The sequence below is a fragment of the Peromyscus maniculatus genome, chromosome 1 (genome assembly GCF_049852395.1).
Source record: "Peromyscus maniculatus bairdii isolate BWxNUB_F1_BW_parent chromosome 1, HU_Pman_BW_mat_3.1, whole genome shotgun sequence".
Lineage (NCBI taxonomy): Eukaryota > Metazoa > Chordata > Mammalia > Rodentia > Cricetidae > Peromyscus > Peromyscus maniculatus.
In genome coordinates, this window is record NC_134852.1 from 37,788,036 (window position 1) to 37,807,001 (window position 18,966).

The 18,966-nt window shown below is 47.9% G+C and overlaps 2 protein-coding genes across 2 annotated transcripts in view; one reads left to right on the top strand and one right to left on the bottom strand.

The window, feature by feature from the left end:
• Window positions 1-1,843, bottom strand: part of Shank1 (SH3 and multiple ankyrin repeat domains 1) — a 61,078-nt gene extending 59,235 nt beyond the window's left edge. The window contains exon 1 of the mRNA XM_076576180.1: window positions 1,546-1,843. The gene's annotated coding sequence lies outside the window, so the exon portion shown is untranslated. The remainder of the gene's footprint in view (window positions 1-1,545) is intronic.
• A 210-nt stretch (window positions 1,844-2,053) lies between these two features.
• On the top strand, window positions 2,054-4,575 carry Clec11a (C-type lectin domain containing 11A). Its single transcript, XM_006986179.4, has 4 exons — window positions 2,054-2,415; window positions 2,567-2,768; window positions 3,007-3,198; window positions 4,023-4,575. The coding sequence occupies exons 1-4, from the start codon at window positions 2,269-2,271 to the stop codon at window positions 4,466-4,468; spliced, it is 987 nt and encodes a 328-aa protein (XP_006986241.1). The 5' UTR covers window positions 2,054-2,268; the 3' UTR covers window positions 4,469-4,575.
• The last annotated feature ends 14,391 nt before the right edge of the window (window positions 4,576-18,966 follow it).

Here is an 18,966-nt window from a genome sequence, read left to right on the forward strand (position 1 = left end):
AGTCCTGATTTCCACTTTGCCCCGGCTTCAGCAGCATCCCCAGAGCCACTAGGGAACACCAGCACCGACAAAGGGCAGTTCTAGGTAGCTTCTGGGTTCATCTGCAGCTGCAGGCTCTGGGAACATCCTGGGATAAGCTGGAGTCGGTACCATCTCAGAGAGGCCCTCATCCTGATGCACCCACCCAGGTGCTGAGCAGCTGAGCCCATGGAGAACAGCTGGCGGTGTTGGCACAAACACTGAGTGCTATGAAGAACTCTACAGTTGACAAGGCTGTTGTGCATTATATGGAGGTCTCCAGCCTCTGATGAGGGGCCTCTGTGCTACGACGACGACGACCAGCATCTGAGAGGCTCTGAGGGAGCCAGTAGGCTGCCCAAGGTCACGCTGCCCTCCACGTACCAGGCTTTCTTGAAAACTGGTGTGTTCCTTTCCAAGGCCCCTCATGGGGCTCTCAGCAGCCCAGAGCAGATGTGAGGCACCTGCTTGGAGCCAGCAGCCTTGGCTAGCTGCCACCACACCCATGACCTCCACGGGGCTGCCATGTCCCTCTCTGAGCCTCTCTGCTTTCTCCCTGCAGAGCTTAGGCCCCCAGATCTCTGGCTCATGAACTGGCAAGACTTGCTGGACTATAGTTGGAAAAGCCCTGCAGGAGTCATGGCATGGAGTGGGCATGGCACAGCCGTCCACTCCCCGGCATCGGATCCTCCCACAGCCTTCAGCACCTCTACCCAGGCAGACACCTTGAGAACTCAGGTGCCACCTGAACACTAAAGTCTGCCTTGGAGGCCTTGGACCAAGCTGCTGTTACTCTGCCAGGAACAGTGGTCTTCTTACTCAGCAGCTTAACTTAGCACTTACTAGGTACTAGGAAGCCCTGCTTTGACTCGGGGATACAGAACTAACCAATAGTCCAATCCTTGGTCTGCAAGAGACAGATGTAAATAAACAAAGCCATACTGGTTGCACCATACCTGGAAGAAAAGGGGGCGTTTCATAGGGTGGTCAGGGCTGAAATTCCAGTGATGAGAAGGAGCTGAGGGAAGAGTCTCCAGGAGGAAAGGGATAGGAGGACAGGGCCGAGGCAGAGGGTGAGGGAAATGGGGAAAGACTGCAGAAATGGCTCTCTCCAGGCCCTGGCCCTGCAGGCTGCACTGAGGACTGAGGCCCAGGTTTGGCTTCTCTCCTGCTTCTGATGGGAAAGTGAGGAAGCAGGGGCGTGGGGAGTAATGCGATCTGATTTATAGTTGGGAAGGCTCGCTCTGGCTGCGGCAGGCAAGCAGCCCAGATTGGAGGGGCTTGGAGGAAGGAGGGGGAGAGCAGGGGGAGGTGACTGCAGTGGTCTAGGCTGGGGTGAGGCAGCTTGCAGAATGTTCTCTGCTCAGAGTCCAGGGCTTGGTTAGCTCACTTCCTGGAGATGCCTGCTCTGACTGTCTGCCCCTTCCTTTCCTTGGTGGGGGAACCACTGGGCCCACCACCACCACCTCCCACCCCAGCACCACCACCTCCCACCCCAGCACCACCACCTCCCACTCCAGCACTGACCTGCTCAGGGCCTGACCTGCAGGAGAATCTCGGAGTTACACCTTTCAAGCTGTACACATGATGCTGTTCACACATGTCCCCACAAGCAGGCATACACAAGGGCTGGGAGGGCTGGGATAGACCATCTGGTGGGGATTGGGAGAGCCTGGAGCCTGAGAATGGTAGAAGAGTCCCCTTCATTAGGCTGTGTGGTCAGCGGTGACCACAGGATAATAACAACCTTAGCATACCCTGCAGTCTGCTCCCTCCTTAGGAATGGCCAGGAGGGGGAGAAGGGAACAGAGCCAAAAGCCAGCATCCTATCACGGCCTGCTTTGTTCTGAGAAGGACCAAGGCTGAGGCCTACCAGTATTAAGGATACCCTACAGAACTTGCTCCATCTTTCTTCTGTCCATCTAAGTGCTTGTACTTGCAAAAGGGAGGAAAAGGGGGGGGGGCAGAAGCAGAGGTCTGGAAACGGCGAGGGGTGGGTGTGGAGAAACCCAAGGCGGGATCAGGCCTTGGAACGTTGGAGGTTTCTGGCCACAGAGGCAGAGCCTCCTGGAAGCCAAGAGGGGCGGGGAGACACACCAAGAGAAGCTGAAGAGACCAAAAGTCGAGACAGACCAGATCAGGAGGGAGGCAGAAGAGAGAGCCCAGCAGGAGGAGGACTGAGAGGCACTCGCCAGTCCTATAGCACTCATCCTGATCCTTATTAGTTTGAGTGCTGGGAAGCCCAGCTGGATGCAGGCAGCCTGGCTCTTGGGGGCCCTAGTGGTCCCTCAGGTTTTGGGTTTGGGCCATGGAGCCCGGGGTCCTGGGAGGGAGTGGGAGGGAGGCTGGGGAGGGGCCTTGGAGGAGGAGCGAAAGCGGGAGTCACTGATGTTGAAGGTGAGTGTCGGGGGTGGGGGGGCACTGTGGGCTTGGGATGCAGGGTTGTAGGAGGGGCAAAGAAAAATAATGGGGCTTAGAGGGGGCAATGGGTTCAGAGAAAGAGCTGAGAGGGTGGGTGGGAAGGAGACTAACGTGTTCTCTGCCCCAGAATCTACAGGAGGCCCTGGGGCTGTCCACTGGGCTGGGAAATAAGGATAGTGTTGCCGGAAATCCTGAAGGCAAAGGGGTCTGGGGGACCAAGGAGACTCCAGGAGAAGAAGAGGAAGAGGAAATCACCACAGCACCTACTTCCAGTTCCAGTCCTGTCCCCAGCCCTTCTCCTACGCCAGAGGACGCCATCACTTACATCTGTGAGTACCCAGAAGCCAGGATGGCCTGTATGTCAATCACTGACCCACCTGGAGGGCAGACACATCAGGGGAGCCCCAGGTCCCCAGACATGCCTGTCAAGAGCCCAAACCACTGAACCTCATCCACATAGTCCAGATTATCTCTTCCATCCCATCTTTGGGAGTCCGAGGGCCATGCCCTCCCTTTTGCTTAGGGCCCCTGACTGCGCCTCCAGTTGTGTATTCTGTTCTTTCCCAGTGGGCCGCTTGGCTGGCCTGGATGCAGGCCTACACCAATTGCACATTCGTCTGCACGCTTTGGACACCCGTGTGGTCCAGCTGACCCAGGGACTGCGGCAGCTGCGGGATGCTACAAGCGACACCCGCGACTCCGTGCAAGCCCTGAAGGAGGCACAGGTCCGTGCTGAGCAGGAGCACGGCCGCTTGGAGGGTGAGTTTCAGCAGCACCAAGAGGGCTTAGGTGGGAGGAGGCGACCCAGGGAAGTCTGAAGACCTGGGGACCAAGGGTGTCAGGTCCACATAGAACTGGGATGTGTCCACACATCTGTAGCTGGATTGTGAGGTGCATGAGACTGTCCTCGCTTCAACCTGTGCCACACCCTGGGAGCCCCACCCACTGTCTGGTACCGCCCACACCCTGGCCACGCCCCTCTGAGGCCCTGGCTCCACCTCATCAGACACTGCTGCTCTAAGGCGTCCCTCTGGCCCCACCCTTTTTATACCCACAAATGTGTTGGCTCTGCCCCTGACAGCCTGGCCAGGTCTTATTGGTCACTGAAGCTCTAATCCCGCCCATTACCCACGCCCTCCCTGTCCTCAATGCTCTGGCTCCCCCTACTAAGTTTCGACCACAGAAGGACGGTCTTCTTTTAGCCACGCCCCCAACAGCCCTGTCTTGGCCTCACTGGTCACAGCCGTTCTAACTCTGACCCCGCCCTCTTCCAGCCCCTAAAGCTCTGACCCCGCCCCCTGCAGCCCTGGCTCTGCCTCATTGGTCTCGCCCGCTCGGAGCTATGGCCACGCCCCCAGTAGGCCTGCCTCTACCTCATTGGCCATCGCAAGTTCTAACCCGCCTTTATCTGGCTCCGCCCTCTACCCTCATGCACCGCTCCTCGGCTCTGGCTTCCCTTTACCTACGGACCCCGCCCTCCCCCGCCTCTTGAAACCTGGGTTCCGCCTCATTGATCACCCAAGCCCTCGCTCTGGCCCCGCCCCTCCGCTCAATGTTCTGACTCCGCCTCACCACGCACACAGGCTGCCTGAAGGGCCTGCGCCTGGGCCACAAGTGCTTCCTGCTATCGCGGGACTTCGAGACCCAGGCGGCAGCGCAGGCGCGGTGCAAGGCGCGGGGCGGGAGTCTCGCGCAGCCGGCGGACCGCCAGCAAATGGATGCGGTGGCCCGGTACTTGCGCTCTGCCCTCGCCCCCTACAACTGGCCGGTGTGGCTGGGCGTGAACGACCGGCGCTCGGAAGGCCTCTACCTTTTCGAGAACGGCCAGCGTGTGTCCTTCTTCGCCTGGCACCGCGCACCCAGCCCGGAGCCCGGCGCCCAGCCCAGCGCGGCATCACATCCACTCAGCCCGAATCAGCCCAATGGCGGCGTCCTGGAGAACTGCGTGGCGCAGGCCTCAGACGACGGCTCCTGGTGGGACCATGACTGTGAGCGGCGCCTCTACTTCATCTGCGAGTTCCCCTTTTAGAGAGCCGGTCCTTGCCCCAGAGCTCGAGCACACGTTCTGCTCAGTGCACCCTACTGTCTGGGGTCGCTCAGAGGTTGACAGTAACCATGAATAAATTTTAATAATTAGAGGCTTTTTATTTTAGATACTGGCACCCAGACTGATTGGGGCCAGGTCTGCACCCGAGAGAACTTCAAAGATGCAGCCCCTGGCCATATCAGCCCAGAGCTGGTATGCTTGTGGGCAAACCCCCTCCGTGCAGGCAGGGGCTTATTTTAACGCGAATGTCCTGCAGTTGCCCTAGTCATCTTTTGAGTAGAGGAAGCAAGTTCGATTACAAGAGCAGAAATAGCAATCTTACTGTCTTGCTAGAACAGCAAACTTTACAAGATCAGTCACTTTAAGAAGAGTTTTTAACGTCGGGGGTGGGGAGGGGTGACGGTACAGCCCGTACAAGACCCTGAGGCAGTTTTTGATTTTGGTCTCCCAAGCATAGTAAGTCTAAACGTTTAAGTGTAATGTTCGCCATCACACCTACAAATGTGCACTCTGCACACTGTACCCTACATCGTGCACCTGAGCTCACACTGTACGCCTTGCCTTGCACTTTGCACCCTGAACCCTCTTTGGATCCGAAGTGCCACCAGTCCCGGCTGATTGGGCTCCCCCCCCCCCCCAAGATACCCTATGCAACCTCTCCATGTCCCCGGATCTGTCCTTGAAGCTTCAAGCTCCCAGCTAAGCTCAGTGCCAATAAACCCTGTAATATAATTTGAGGGCCTGTGGAGACACCTGGCCTTTATCTTGCCTGGGGAAAGTCAGGAAGAACTTGGATACTTGTACCTGTCTTTTTAAAATGCAGAATGTTGGAGAGCATATGTTCATAGGAACACGTGGTTGTACACAGATGTCTGGCATATTCACGCGCCTATGTGGATGCCAACATTCCTAGCATGCTTCCTCATGGAACCTTTAGGACCTGAGTCCTGTCATTGTTTTACATGTTGGCTTTGCTCCTGAGCAGAGAAACCAAGGAAACATCAAGGTTTACTCCAGGTACTGACATTTAATCTTGTTTTGCGTTGACCAGTGTCTCAGACCTGCTTTCCCGAGTGAGGGGCAGGGCACCATTTCATCACCCATACCAGAGAAGAGAGACACCCACCACGACTTTATGTCTCACAACCTCCAGGACATGTGGAACACGCAGGTTCCCTCAGTTATTTCCTGTCTGAGAAGCCAAGTCAGTCTTCCCATCTCTGAGCCCAGGTCTCATGCAGGTCCTCTAGCAAGCCCCACCTTCTCCTTCCATGTGGTGTTGGCCCACATTTCCCAGTATGCCTGAGGATCACACCCTTGGCAATGAAGTGAGAGATCAGCTGTCTCTAAAGAAAACTGAGTTCTCTCCTCCCACTGGCCTGGCCCCAAGCACCTAGGGAAGTGTAGTCCTGTCCCTGGATTGTTACACAGTAACTCCTTTCTAACAAGAGTTGAAACAAAACCCCCTGGAAAAAACTTGTGAATTTTCATTGGCAGATGGTAACAATTTTTTAAAAGTGAAATTGCTTCATGTAAAATATATACATATGTGTAGGAAATGGTTAGAAAAGTTGGGTGTTGACTGTTAATCCCAAAGATTTGAGGAGAAAGGCCATCATCCTAAATCGTTATAGCCAAATTAATTAAAGCAAGCATGTAATTAATTAAAGCAAGCTATTTTATTTGTGCACACCAGCTGCCTCCCCCTAAGGTGGAGTTCAAGAGGGAGGTCAGGCATTGAATGTGAGGAAGGACAAGGTTTTTATAGCTCAGGGGTAGGGAACTTTCAAATGTGGGATTTAGTGGGCAAAATAGATGGGGTTACAGAAGCAGAACATAGCATAACAAGTTAGTCATGATGACCTACTGAAACAAAGACAGGATTGAAAGGAGCAAGGTGATTGTAACAAGGCAGTTATAGCAACCTTTTGAAACAAAAGACATGGCTGCCATTTCCTGAACAACCAGTACAGAACCATTTGTAGTTAAGGTTACAGGTAGGGCATAGCCAATCCTTGAGAAACAGAGGTCTAATCATAAACAGGACAAGCCCAGTTTGTCTTTACTATTAAATGGATTTTAAGTCTAAGATGGAAGCAGGCTGGTTCTTCACAACATTTACTGAATAGAATATTAAAAACACACATGAAGCCGGGCGGTGGTGGCGCACATCTTTGATCCCAGCACTCAGGAAGCAGAGCCAGGCGGATCTCTGTGAGTTCAGGGCCAGCCTGGTCTACAGAGGGAGATCTAGGACAGGCACCAAAACTGCACAGAGAAACTCTGTCTCGAAAAAGCAAAAAGCAAAAAACAAACAAACAAACAAAAACACACATGAAAATTCTCTGCAGCCAGAAGTAGAGGTTGACGCCTGCAATCCCAGCATTTAGGAAGGTGAGGCAGAGGCTAAAGTTTTAGGCCAGCCTGGATTACAGAATGAACCTGTCTGAACAGACAATCAAACAAACACCACAAAACCAAAAAACAAACCGACTAAAGATGGCTCAGTCAATACAGTGCTTGCTCTGGAAGTGTGAGGACCGGAGCTTTTATCCCTAGCACCATGAAAAGGCCAGGCCCTTCAAGAGGCCCTGCTGTTTAGCTGAGCACTTGAGCAGGTGGTGTGCTACTCAGCACTAGATAAAAAATTCTCAGAGCTGAGTAAACATGGCTCCAGGCTGGGATCCACAGGCATGACCCTCAGCTCTCATAGATCCAAAGTGGGCAGAGCCAGCCACCAGCACCATGTGCAAAGCAGAGACACAGAGTGGGTAGCCTAGCTGGTTAAGGTTTGGCTCATGTGGTCAGAGAAACACTGCAGATGTGCAACAAACAAACAAAAGAACAGGTCTAGGCCAAGAAAACATCTGGACAGGTACAGTATGCTTGAAAATGTGCTTAGGTGTTGACAGAAGAAAATAAATTGGGTATAGACAGTCATAAAAAATTAAATGGTTTAAAAATAATAAAGCCTTTAAAGAGAGAGTAAAGCAGGGTAAGGAGGATAAGCCACACAAGGATGAAAATATAACACAGAATGTCTGGATCTTATATAGTGCTTTGTTAACTTTGAAGTATTTAAATACTAGGGAACAAAAAACAACAGCTGTGGAGAGACATTGGATTAAGGAAACTACTAAATCAAATCAGCCTATATACTTTAAGAATGTCTTAACTTCAGAATGGAAGTCAGGAAATGTGTTGCATTGTGGGAGAGAGGTTATGCCTTTGTTTTCACAGGAAACAAAAAGCTATGGTGTAGCTAGAGTTTTCCTGCCTTGTCCACAATCAGGACAAATCTTTGTCACCTGCCAGTCCCACAGCCGCTCAGACCCAACCAAGTAAACACAGAGGCTTATATTGCTTACAAACTGTATGGCCGTGGCAGGCTTCTTGCTAACTGTTCTTTTATCTTAAATTAACCATTTCCATAAATCTATACCTTGCCACGTGGCTGGTGGCTTACCGGCGTCTTCACATGCTGTTGGTCATGGCGGCGGCTGCAGTGTCTCTCCGCCTCAGCCTTCTGCTTCCCAGAATTCTCCTCTCTCCTTGTCCCACCTACTTCCTGCCTGGCCACTGGCCAATCAGTGTTTTATTTATTGATCAATCAGAGCAATTTGACATACAGACCGTCCAACAGCACTTCCCCTTTCTTTTTTTTAAAAGGAAGGTTTTAACTTTTACACATCTCCAAAGTCAGCTTGGTATATTTGGGAATTTGGGCGTAGCTTCTCTTACTACTTCCTGCTGGAGGGGGGCGCTGTATCTTATGGGGACACAAAGAAAATTTTAGGATCATGGAGTAGTCCTTGAGACCGTATCGTCTGAGCCAGTTGCCTTGAAACAATTCTGGATGTTGGATCATCTGGGCCATGGTGTCATCGGAGACCTTTCAGGTGGTCTTGGCTGGTCAAACCTGATGTATCTTAATTTGGAACAAATCCATAGCCTCTGGCTTTCTGTAGAAACAAAAGCAGAGTCTCCTTTCCAAAGCAACATATCCTTACATCCAAATTTTGAAGTTAAGGTACCTTTAAAATATACATTTTGGCATAACTCAACAGCTTTTGCAATCAAATGTTTTTCTTCAGCTACAAATATCAAAGAGAACATAATCCAGATTCTCTGTGTGATAGTCATCTTTATGTGGCTTATTTTTTATATTACTTGAGCCTATTGCTTTAAACAGCAGCCTTTTAAGCCTGAAACGGCGCTGTGGCTGCTGGCTCCTCCCACTTCAGCTTCCCAACATGGCGGTGGTACATTTTCCGCCAGCTCTGGGAGCCATCGTGGGTCTATGCTTTTATCCAAGCAGCGCGTAGCCCAGAAACCTCTTTTTGTTTTGTACTAGCAAAGGCTAAATCCACCATGCAGCTTAATGTGCCACTTGCAGAGGCCTCATTCCTGCCATACTGCAGGTCGAGCACACACGCCAGGAACCCGCCAGTAGCTCAAACCGGCAGGCTGCCGCTCATTTGAGAGAGACAATTAGGAAGCTGTTTTTAGTTCCGTTTTAGAATCTTTTCTCAGGTTTTAGGTGGAAACTCTTGCCAACACATTGGGCGCCATTTGTAGCTAGAGTTTTCCTGCCTTGTCCACAATCAGGACAAATCTTTGTCACCTGCCAGTCCCACAGCCGCTCAGACCCAACCAAGTAAACACAGAGGCTTATATTGCTTACAAACTGTATGGCCGTGGCAGGCTTCTTGCTAACTGTTCTTTTATCTTAAATTAACCCATTTCTATAAATCTATACCTTGCCACGTGGCTGGTGGCTTACCGGCGTCTTCACATGCTGCTGGTCATGGCGGCGGCTGCAGTGTCTCTCCCCGCCTCAGCCTTCTGCTTCCCAGAATTCTCCTCTCTCCTTGTCCCACCTACTTCCTGCCTGGCCACTGGCCAATCAGTGTTTTATTTATTGATCAATCAGAGCAATTTGACATACAGACCGTCCAACAGCACTATGGATTTCTTCAAAATTCATAAAGGTTAGATTTGATAGGGGGAGACCTCCTGAAAATCATAGCTTCAGACATGAAGGAAGAAACCAAGAAAAAAACATCACAAGACAGGTGATGTATATGCTGATCTTTCTACCATGGGAACAACTCTGAGATTGGATGAGACATGATAAATCTATTGGCTATAGAGTCCTCCTGACTTATTATTACCTGCCATCCTTTCATGTGGCATGGATGGAGATTTATATTACAGTTGGTTATGCAGTCCAAACAGACTTATAAAGTTGACAGATGCCTTTTATCTGCTCAAACATAGAACAGAAAATCATTAGCTGATTTATGAATACTGTACATTCCATACTTGTGTTAGTGCAGATATGAATTTTACCTTTAAATGTTTGTGTGTTTTCAGAAGAAAAGAACCAGGTACTAACAAAGACAAGTAGCCCAGGTGATCCACCCTCTCAGAATACCTCTATTGAAGTTTCTTCAAAAAATTGCTCAAGACAACTTTAAAGCTGCCAGCTGAGATGGTCTAACCTCACAGACTACTCTAGCCAGGTCTTCAGATAAGCCCTGAACTTTCCCATCACACAGAGACTGGACAACAAATGTTACAGCTAACTCTCCCAGGACTTGACCATTATCTCAATTTTCTCAGGGTCCCCTAAAGATGCCATCACCCCCAGACAACAGAAAGTAATTTTAAGAATTCCCATATTACCAAGAGGTGGGGTGGGTGGTTTTGGTCACTCAGTGGGTTATAGATATCTGTCATTGTTCAGGTAGGTTAGTTGCAAGTTGTTACATGGTTGGGGAGGAAACTAAGCAAAGGAAGTTAAATTAAGGGATCTCTTTATGAAAAGAAAAAAAGGGGGGTATAGGAATGATAGGATAAAAAGGTAGATTGTTTAATCTACTTTTAAACTAAAAAGCAACTACTAGCCTCAAACATTGCACATTGGTATGGATTTTTTGTATATCGAGACAAAGGTTATTTTTATACTGTACATATGTTTCTACTCTTCTTTATTTTTGTAGATTGATACAAATTTAAGGATTTTTTTGTCATAACATCCTGTATATATGTTTCTACTTTCATTTAAGGTATTGAACCTATAGAGCTCATTTAAAAATATAATGTAAAGTTCTACTCCTTAAAAGCTATTATTACAAACTATTTAGGATAGTTAAGAAATGCAGGTTAGTAGTCACCTATTAAATCAAACTTATAGGCATGTTAGGTATGTTTTCAAGGTAAAACAGATATATTTTAGAAAGATAAGTGGTCTTCAAACACCTCAGAGAGCTACAAAATATGGCATTTAAGATGTTTTACTAACATAAGGCTTTTCATGACAGTGAGATATGTCTGTTTCTGGCAGCACTGATCTATTTCAGAGAAGATGATGGGTATCAAAGAACCCCCATATGAAGTTTGCTTTCTATGTGGCAAAGCTAGCCATTTTGGCTAGGAACTGCCCTTGCCTCAACTGCTGACAGTATACTGTTCAAACTGGACAAGCAGGACACAAAGGAAGTGACTGCTGAACTTTGACAAGACAAAGTAGGACAGCCCTTCAAAAATTCCTGCTACAGAAAAGTCTGTCAGATATTCTAGGCCTGTAGACTTAAGATGGATGCCCCAACATTGCAGAGGAATCTTGGGTCCAGGCAGCCAGCTGTCTCTGTCATTTCTATAGTTTTAGAAGTTGTTTGCTTTGCACTTCCTGCTTACTTAGGTAATATTTTATCCTTTTTGGATCTCTGATGGAGCTGAAGACTAGATAGTTATGCCATTTTCTTTGTTACCAAATTCAGAAAAACAAACTTAAAAGGAGATTTAAAGTTTATAAAGGATGAGAGACATAAAAGCTTAAGTTATCTATCTAAGAAAATGTTTTAAGTTCTAAAAAGATATTTTTAAGATGGTAATACAAATTATGATAGAAAGTGGTTTAGGTATAAAACTTTGGACTCATCAAGATAGAATAATTTCTCCAAATTTCTCCAAATTTGCCAAATACAATTAATGTAATCTGTGGGAGGCCTGCTCCCACTTTTATCCAAGGTTACTACTCTTGAGGAGGGAGAAGTGAGAAATATTTAGATAGAAGGATAGAGGGAGAGAGACAGATAGAAACACAGAATAGCTCGGGAGGGCCTGGATCCTTATCCACCGGCTCCTTCTGTCTCTTCTAAAGGGCTTTTTTTAAAAAGGAATGCCAAGGGGCAGAGCAAAAGACCTCCTCTTGCTAGGTCAAAGCATACTGCACATCCAAGTGCAGACCCTTCCAAACACCTGGTAACCATGCACATGGTCAAGCCATCCTCTAATGCTGCTGTGCTGGGTAAAACAAGCTCAGTTCTCACTAGGAAACCTTTGTAGGCCTCCACAGTAATACTTACTTGATAATTGTTCTTATTGTATACAGTTTTATTGTGTTAGAGTTAAAAACCTTTCCTTTTATTTAGACAAAAAGGGGGAAATGTGTTGATGTTTTATTCTGATTGGTTTGATGAACAGCCAATAGATAGGCAGGACAGGATAGGCAGGACTTCTTGGCAGAGAGAGGAATTCAGCAGGATGAATCTAGGCATGAGGATTTAGCCAGCGAGACGTGGCACAAGTTGGACATACAGAATGGATGACAGGTAAAAAGCCATGTGTTGAAATGTTAATTAATAGAAACAGAATAATTAAGCTATAAGAGCTAGTTGGGAACAAGCCTCAGCCAAAGGCCAAGCTTTCATAATTAATAATAATTCTCCATGTCATTATTTGGGAGCTGGAAGTCCTAAAAAGAAAGTCAGGACAACATCACCCTTCTCTGCTGCTGATCTAGTTCTTGCTGATTTTTGTAGCATTATGGTATCCAGTGAGTATATATGGTCCTAGAGGCTGAGGATGGTCTGAACCACCTGTTAGAAGTCTTGGATGAACTGTGGGGAAAGTTGATGGTAGCTTGTTAGAGAAGTAGTTCGTCTCGCTGTTCCAGTGGAGATACCAGCAGTTATCTGGACTACAAGAAAGGGTAGGACTTGAGCAGCTTGTTTATCATGCCCTGCCACTATAAACTCTGGTGGGAACCAGTGATGATTCTTCACCAGGTATATCTCTAGTTTTGGAAAAAGGAACACCAGGGAAGAAGTTCCAGACCACCAAATGGGTAGGCATTGGTAAATCTGAGTGTCACAAAGGATGAAGATGTCATGAACATTCAGGCATAAGGACTGGGTGGTAGTGCTGAGGTTTAGGGTATCATTATAGTCTGAAGAATCTGTGTGCCCACAAAATGTGTCCCTGAGGAGTTAAAGCAGCCTGCATTATCAAAGAGAAAAATATGGGAAAGACAGGGGGCTGTAGTTATGTTTGGTTCAGAGCAACTGACAAAGGGTATTGAGGGGAGAGTGACAAGGTGATGGATGAAGACACGAGTGGCAGTTGTGAGTTTGTTCTGGGAGGGACACACAATCAGCATTCTCCAAGGCAGCCAGGCAGAGCAATATTTAGTAACTGATACATGAAGATTAAGGTCTGAAACAAGAGATGGAGCAACCATGAGGACAGCAGTTTGGGATTAGTGTCATCTAAGAGAGGATACGTTAGGGAGGTAAGAACTTTTGATAAATGTTGGATCACATCTTCCGTTTTTTCTGTAATTAGATGCTGGGAGAACGGGGTGTATACTCTTTGTATTTTGACTGTGCTCACTGGGCACCTGCTGAATAGGTCATAATACAGTGACACCCTACTCCCATCTGGTGTCCCATGGGGCTTGAATGTAGAGGTGCAAGGATCCCTTCTGTATGTAAAAAGAGGAGGGATTAACAAAGCTTACATTTATCTCATGGTATTTGCAGGACCACGATGGGAAACCTCAGTAAGTTTCTGGCCACTTCTTACGGTAATCTTTGTTTTGGTCATAGAGAAAACAGGCATGGAGGTAAGCTGTAGGGTTAAAAAGGGCCAGTGAGCCGGGCGTTGGTGGCGCACGCCTTTAATCCCAGCACTCGGGAGGCAGAGGCAGGCGGATCTCTGTGAGTTCGAGGCCAGCCTGGCCTACCAAGTGAGTTCCAGGAAAAGGCGCAAAGCTACACAGAGAAACCCTGTCTCGAAAAACCAAAAAAAAAAAAAAAAAGGGCCAGTGAAAGAAAATCCTAGACCTAAGACCAGCACCAAAGAAATACACCCTGCCCCTATCCAATTAAGGAATTGAAAACCAACCAATCCCAGAGCATGAAAACCAGCCAGTCCCAGATAATGAAACCAACCAATCCCTGAGCACGATAATCCAACCAATTTTGAAATTGACATTGAAACCCTACCCATCCTTACCCAGAAAATCTCTACCTTGGAAAGCTTGGCCCTATAAGCCCTGTGCCAGTTCAGCTTGGGCCTTCCCTTTTCCACTCTGGCAGAGGCAGCCACTCTCCTGGATTCCTCCCTCCCAATAATCCCTTGAGTGAAGTTTGTTGTAAGGCATGACTTTGTGGTAACCCTTGCCTTCTGACTGCTGGGATACCTTTCCCTTCAGAACTGTAACACTTACATAAGACCATGAAGGAGAGATGGATAAAGGAGTTCTAGGGAACTGGATTAGCCTTTGACAGGGTGGGCTGTTGGTTAGAAGTGAGAGTCTCTTGGATGCTAAACATCCCCATGTCAGAGCCACCCCTAGGCAGGTGTAGAAAGGAAGAAATAGAAGAGGAGGGAGCAAGGCCCAATGCAGTGGAGTTGAGCATGGTCAACTGTGTGAAGCCAGAGATCAAAGACAGTCTTTGTGTCTTCTGGAGTTTAAGAGAGCAAAGGTCTGTGGGAGTTAAACTGTAAAATAAAGATTCATCCCATTGTTTTGAATTTTGGAGTGAAGGGTTTAAGACGAGAGATGTATACCCTGTTGGGGGAGGCCCTCAAGTTTAGCAGAAGGGGGAGTGACAAGGATGTCTCTTTCCATTAGGGGGAGAGCAGTAGGGTCACTGGTCCAGGAAAGAGGGAAGACCAGGTTCCCAATATTAAAAGATGATGGGTTGGAGTGGTCAGATGGCCATAATAGAGAATGGTTGGTGGATGTCCAGAGAATAGAGTGCAGGTAGGTGAGCAGGGGGCTAAGCAAGTGAGTGGGGAGATGTGAAGGCTGAGATAAGAGAGCAGGAGTTAAGAGCTGTTGCCCATACATAAGCTCGAACAGAGAAATGGACAGAGGCCATCTGGGAGGGACCTCAGCCTAGGAGAGCTAGGTGCACACGCTTTATCCAGTCTAGGTGAAGTTCTGTGAAAGCTTAGTAAGAACTTTTTTGAGGCAATGATTGGTTTGCTTGACCTTCCATGAGGACTAGGAATGATATGGAAATGCCAAGGGATCTCGAGAGCTTTGGATAAAGTTTGAGGGATTTGAGAATTAAACTCAGGGCCATGATATGATTGAAGGGAGGTTGGGACTCCAATGAAGCATGAATCTAATTAACCTTAGCTATAAAAACCTGGAGTCAGATATTGAGGGTGAAAGCTGAAATATCAGAGAAGCAGAGCAACCAGCCACCAGAGACTTCTTACCTCTATGAAATCTCAAACCAAATGAGGGATCCTGTCTCTACTAATCCTCAGACTGAATGGAGAGAGAAGAGATCCTGTTTCTATGAATCCTTAGACTGAATGGGCCACTGAGATCCTGTCTCCACCCACCTTATATTCCTGTATTCATCTCCCGAGTGCTAGGATCAAAGGTGTGCACCCCCCAAGTGCTGGGATCAAAGGCATGCACCACCTGGCTCTGTATCTCTTTTAGACTGGTTCAATCTCTTTTAGACTGGTACATGAGTAGCCCAGTGTGACTTCAACACCTGATCTTCCTGTTTCATCCTCCCAAATGCTGGGATTAAAGGTGTGTGCCATCACTGCCTGGTTTCTATGGTTAACTAGTGGCTTAGCTCTGCCCTCTGATCTCCAGGCAAGCTTTATTTGTCAGAACATAAAATGTCGTACAATACTCCAAAGTAACGAATGACCTCTCAGAAGAGAAGATCTGAGACTATTTGAGCCCCTTGTTGTTGGTGGAGAATGCTTCCAGTCACCCTGAAAAAAAGGTATCAGATTCTTCTGACAGTGGGCATGTGGGTAAAATTGAGTTGCCAGTCGATTCTTGGATGAGATCCCCTGACAGATCTTGCAAGAGGCAGTGATAGTCTTTAAGAAGGACAAATCCAGCTAGGATTGTGCACACCATTAATCCTAGCACTCGTGAGACAGAGGCAGGCAGATCTCTATGAGTTTGATGCCAGCTTGGTCTACAAAGTGAGTTCCAGGACAGCCAGGGCTATACAGAGAAACCCCAAACCAACCAACAAAACAAAAACAACAAAAAAACAAACAAAAAAAAAACCCACACAAAACAACAACAACAACAAAACCCCCAAATTCTATGGGTGAGCAGTAGATGGGCCTTAGTGAAGTGAGAAGTGAGACAAAGCCTGGCTATTAGGGTGAAAGAGCTGGTGCACATAGTATAGAATTGAGTGTCTGGGGATGATAGTGAAGACGTGAGCTGTAAAGTAAGGATGTCTTGTGAAATGTGAAGGACCCAAGCCTCCAAGAGCTGTAGCTTTAGCCCCTTCATTGGCTCAGTTATTCCCCTGAAGATGACTGAATTGTCCACTTGGTGTGATTGGCAGTGAACAACTCCTATAGCCATGGGGAGATTGGAGACCTTCAACATGGCCGTGGTTGGTGATTGATCCTCCCATTGTTGTTAGTCCGAACTCCTTCAGATGGCTGAGTGTGAAAGAAGGGTATAGAAGGCATCCTTGGCGTCTGTGGAGAGATTTAGGGATTGTCCCTTTGCTAGTTCAAGGGCATGAGTGAGAGTTAGTAGTTCAGTCTGTTGGTTTGTGGTTGAGCTGGGAGGGCCTGTTCCTCAACCACCTTGGTGTCCAAGATGATGGTGTATCCTGCCTTTTGGACCCCCTGTATAGATGTAGGTAGTTTGAGGTAGAGGGCCCTTATGTATGTGTGTGGGATGAGGTGATAGCTCTTCTAGGGTCTCAATGCAAGAATGAGATGGAGAGTATCCCAGGATTGGCCAAGGGAGGAGCTTTGAAATGCTGAGAGGTGAGCATGGATGAAAGGTAAGGGTGGCATCCTCTATCAATGCTACCTGAAGGGAGAGAACTCAGGAAAAAGATAATTTGTACATTATGACATAGGATAGGTGGTGAAAAGAAAAGACAGTGGTAGGTGACCCAAAGGTTAACATGTGTGTGTGTGTGTGTGTGTGTGTGTGTGTGTGTTTGAGATAGGGTTTCACTGTGTAGCCCTTGTCCTGGAACTCACCCTGTAGAACATCCTGGCCTCAAACTCACAGAGATCTGCCTGCTTCTGCCTCTCAATTACTGGGATTAAAGGTGTGCAACCCCCTCCCCCCGACATAGTTAAGTTTTTAATTCACAAATAAGGAGTTTGGCTGTGGCCAGAGAACATTGGCAAGGTGTCCATCATTGGGCAGTATGGTCTAGTTATTTTGATAAGTATATGATGGGCACAAAGAAAGGTTCCCAGTTGGTGACCCAGGACCCTGAGGACATATCCTTCCTTCTCTGTAACTCAGAGAGAGATCTGGAATGTGTAGGGTCAGGACCTGGAGCCTGTTGATGCTGACAAGAAGGCTTGGCAATGGTTGCAAGGATGGACTCGTGGGGGCGAAGGGCCACTTCATATAGGGGGTGATCAAAAAGGGAGGAAGGGGGTCAAAGAGCATACGAAGAGAGCCACTCTAGGAAGGACATAATTCTGTCCTTGGTGGTAGGGACTAAGCATGACTGGATTAGGTGTTTTCATCTGGGATGATAGCCTTATGAGTTAGAATAATAGTCCCAGGTAAGTAACCTGAGAGGTGATAGCTGGACCTTAGAGGGTGAGACCCTATGTCCCCAGCCAGACAGGAAGTTTAGTAGAGAAGAGGTGTCAGCCTGGCTAATTTGTAGGGACGGACTACAGAGAAGATCATCTGTATTGTATAAGCTTGGGTTTAAGAAGGAACAAAAGAGTAAATCAGAAGCCAAAGCCTGGCTGAATAGATGTGAGCTGTCCTGGAACCCCTGGGGTAGGACAGTCCAAGTGAGTTAGGTAGACATGTGAGTGTCTGAGTCAGTCCAAGTAAAGGAAAAGATATTTTGTGTCTGGGGTTGAGAGGAAGGGAAAAGAAGGCATCCTTGAAGTCTAGGACAGAGAAATGAGAGGTCTCTGAGGGGATAGTGGAGAGGCAAGTACAGGGGGTGGGTATGATGGTTTGAAGAGGAACCACTGCAGAGTTAATGAGTTGGAGATCCTGAACCAAGTGGTAGATTGGGCTTTTTTTTTTCTTTCTTTCTTTCTTTTTTTTTTTTTCTTTTTTTTTTTTTTTTAGGTTGTTAAAGGGGGAACATGTGGCATGCAAAAAGTTTTTTCTTTTTCATTTTATTTTTTTTAAGTTTTTTTCTGAAGAGGTCAGAAATAAGAGGTTTAAGTCCCTGAGAGTTTGGAGAGAGAGTGAATACTGGGCCTGGATGATGTAATTGGTAGGGTTTTGTAATTAGATGATGATGGGCAGGTGATGTTTGGCTATAGAGGGGTTTTGGGTGTCACATATTCGGGGATCTACCTGGGAGTCCAGCAAGGAAAAATGTGTGTTGGATGGTGTGGTTTGGAGAAGAAGGTGAGGGGAACAGCTGGCCAGCCTGGGGTCAAGTGGATGGGGGGGGGGACAAAGGAAACAGAGGCTCCCACTTCAGCTAGGAGATCCCTTCCCAGCAAGGGGACGGGACAGGCTGGCACCATTAGGAAGGAGGGGGTAAGGGGAACACCCCCAAAGATACAACTGAGTGGTAGAGTTTGGTGAAGCTGATAAGGCTGACCTACCCCAGCAATAGGTGAATGAGAAGGAGAGGTGGGCCCTCAAAACTCCATCAGGACCGAGTAAATGGCCCCGGTGTTCAGAAGGAAGGAGGTGGGTCACCCTGACACCATAATAACTACCGAATGCTCCTGTTGGGCACAGTGGTGGCTGGGCCAAGGGGGCCCAGGTTCCCTCAGTTGTCCATGGCAAGACCTAGGAGGTTGGATAGAGGATGATCTGGGTCTGATGTCTCTAAACCGTGAGGGACTTGGGGACAGTCAACAGTCCAATGTCCCTCTTGATGGCAACTTGGATGTCATCAGGGTGGTTTTCAAGGGTTTGGGCAGGCCAGAGCCCAGTGACCCTCTTGACCACATTTGAAGGAGGGACCCAGAGGTCCTTGGGCTGTGGGAGGAAAGGGAGCCTGAGCAGTTGCTATGGGAAGGCCTTGGCCAGCATTTTGTTGTTGTTTTCAGCCTCTTTCATCTCTCCCATGGTTTTATCCTGAAGGCCAGTGATGGGACTTCTGCCTGTGGAGTCAGGGGCCCCCTTTTGAGATGTTTAGGTTTGGCCCAATGTCAGGGAATCTCTGGAAGAAGTAGGTCAGGAGGAATTGTCCATCTGGAGTTTGGGGATCCAGATTGGT

Excerpts from the sequence above, each read along its gene's own strand:
- Clec11a (XM_006986179.4), top strand. The coding sequence starts at position 2,269 with ATGCAGGCAGCCTGGCTCTTGGGGGCCCTAGTGGTCCCTCAGGTTTTG. Across the intron at positions 2,416-2,566 it reads GGGAGTCACTGATGTTGAAG|AATCTACAGGAGGCCCTGGG; the intron begins GTGAGTGTCGGG and ends TCTCTGCCCCAG. Across the intron at positions 3,199-4,022 it reads GGAGCACGGCCGCTTGGAGG|GCTGCCTGAAGGGCCTGCGC; the intron begins GTGAGTTTCAGC and ends CCACGCACACAG.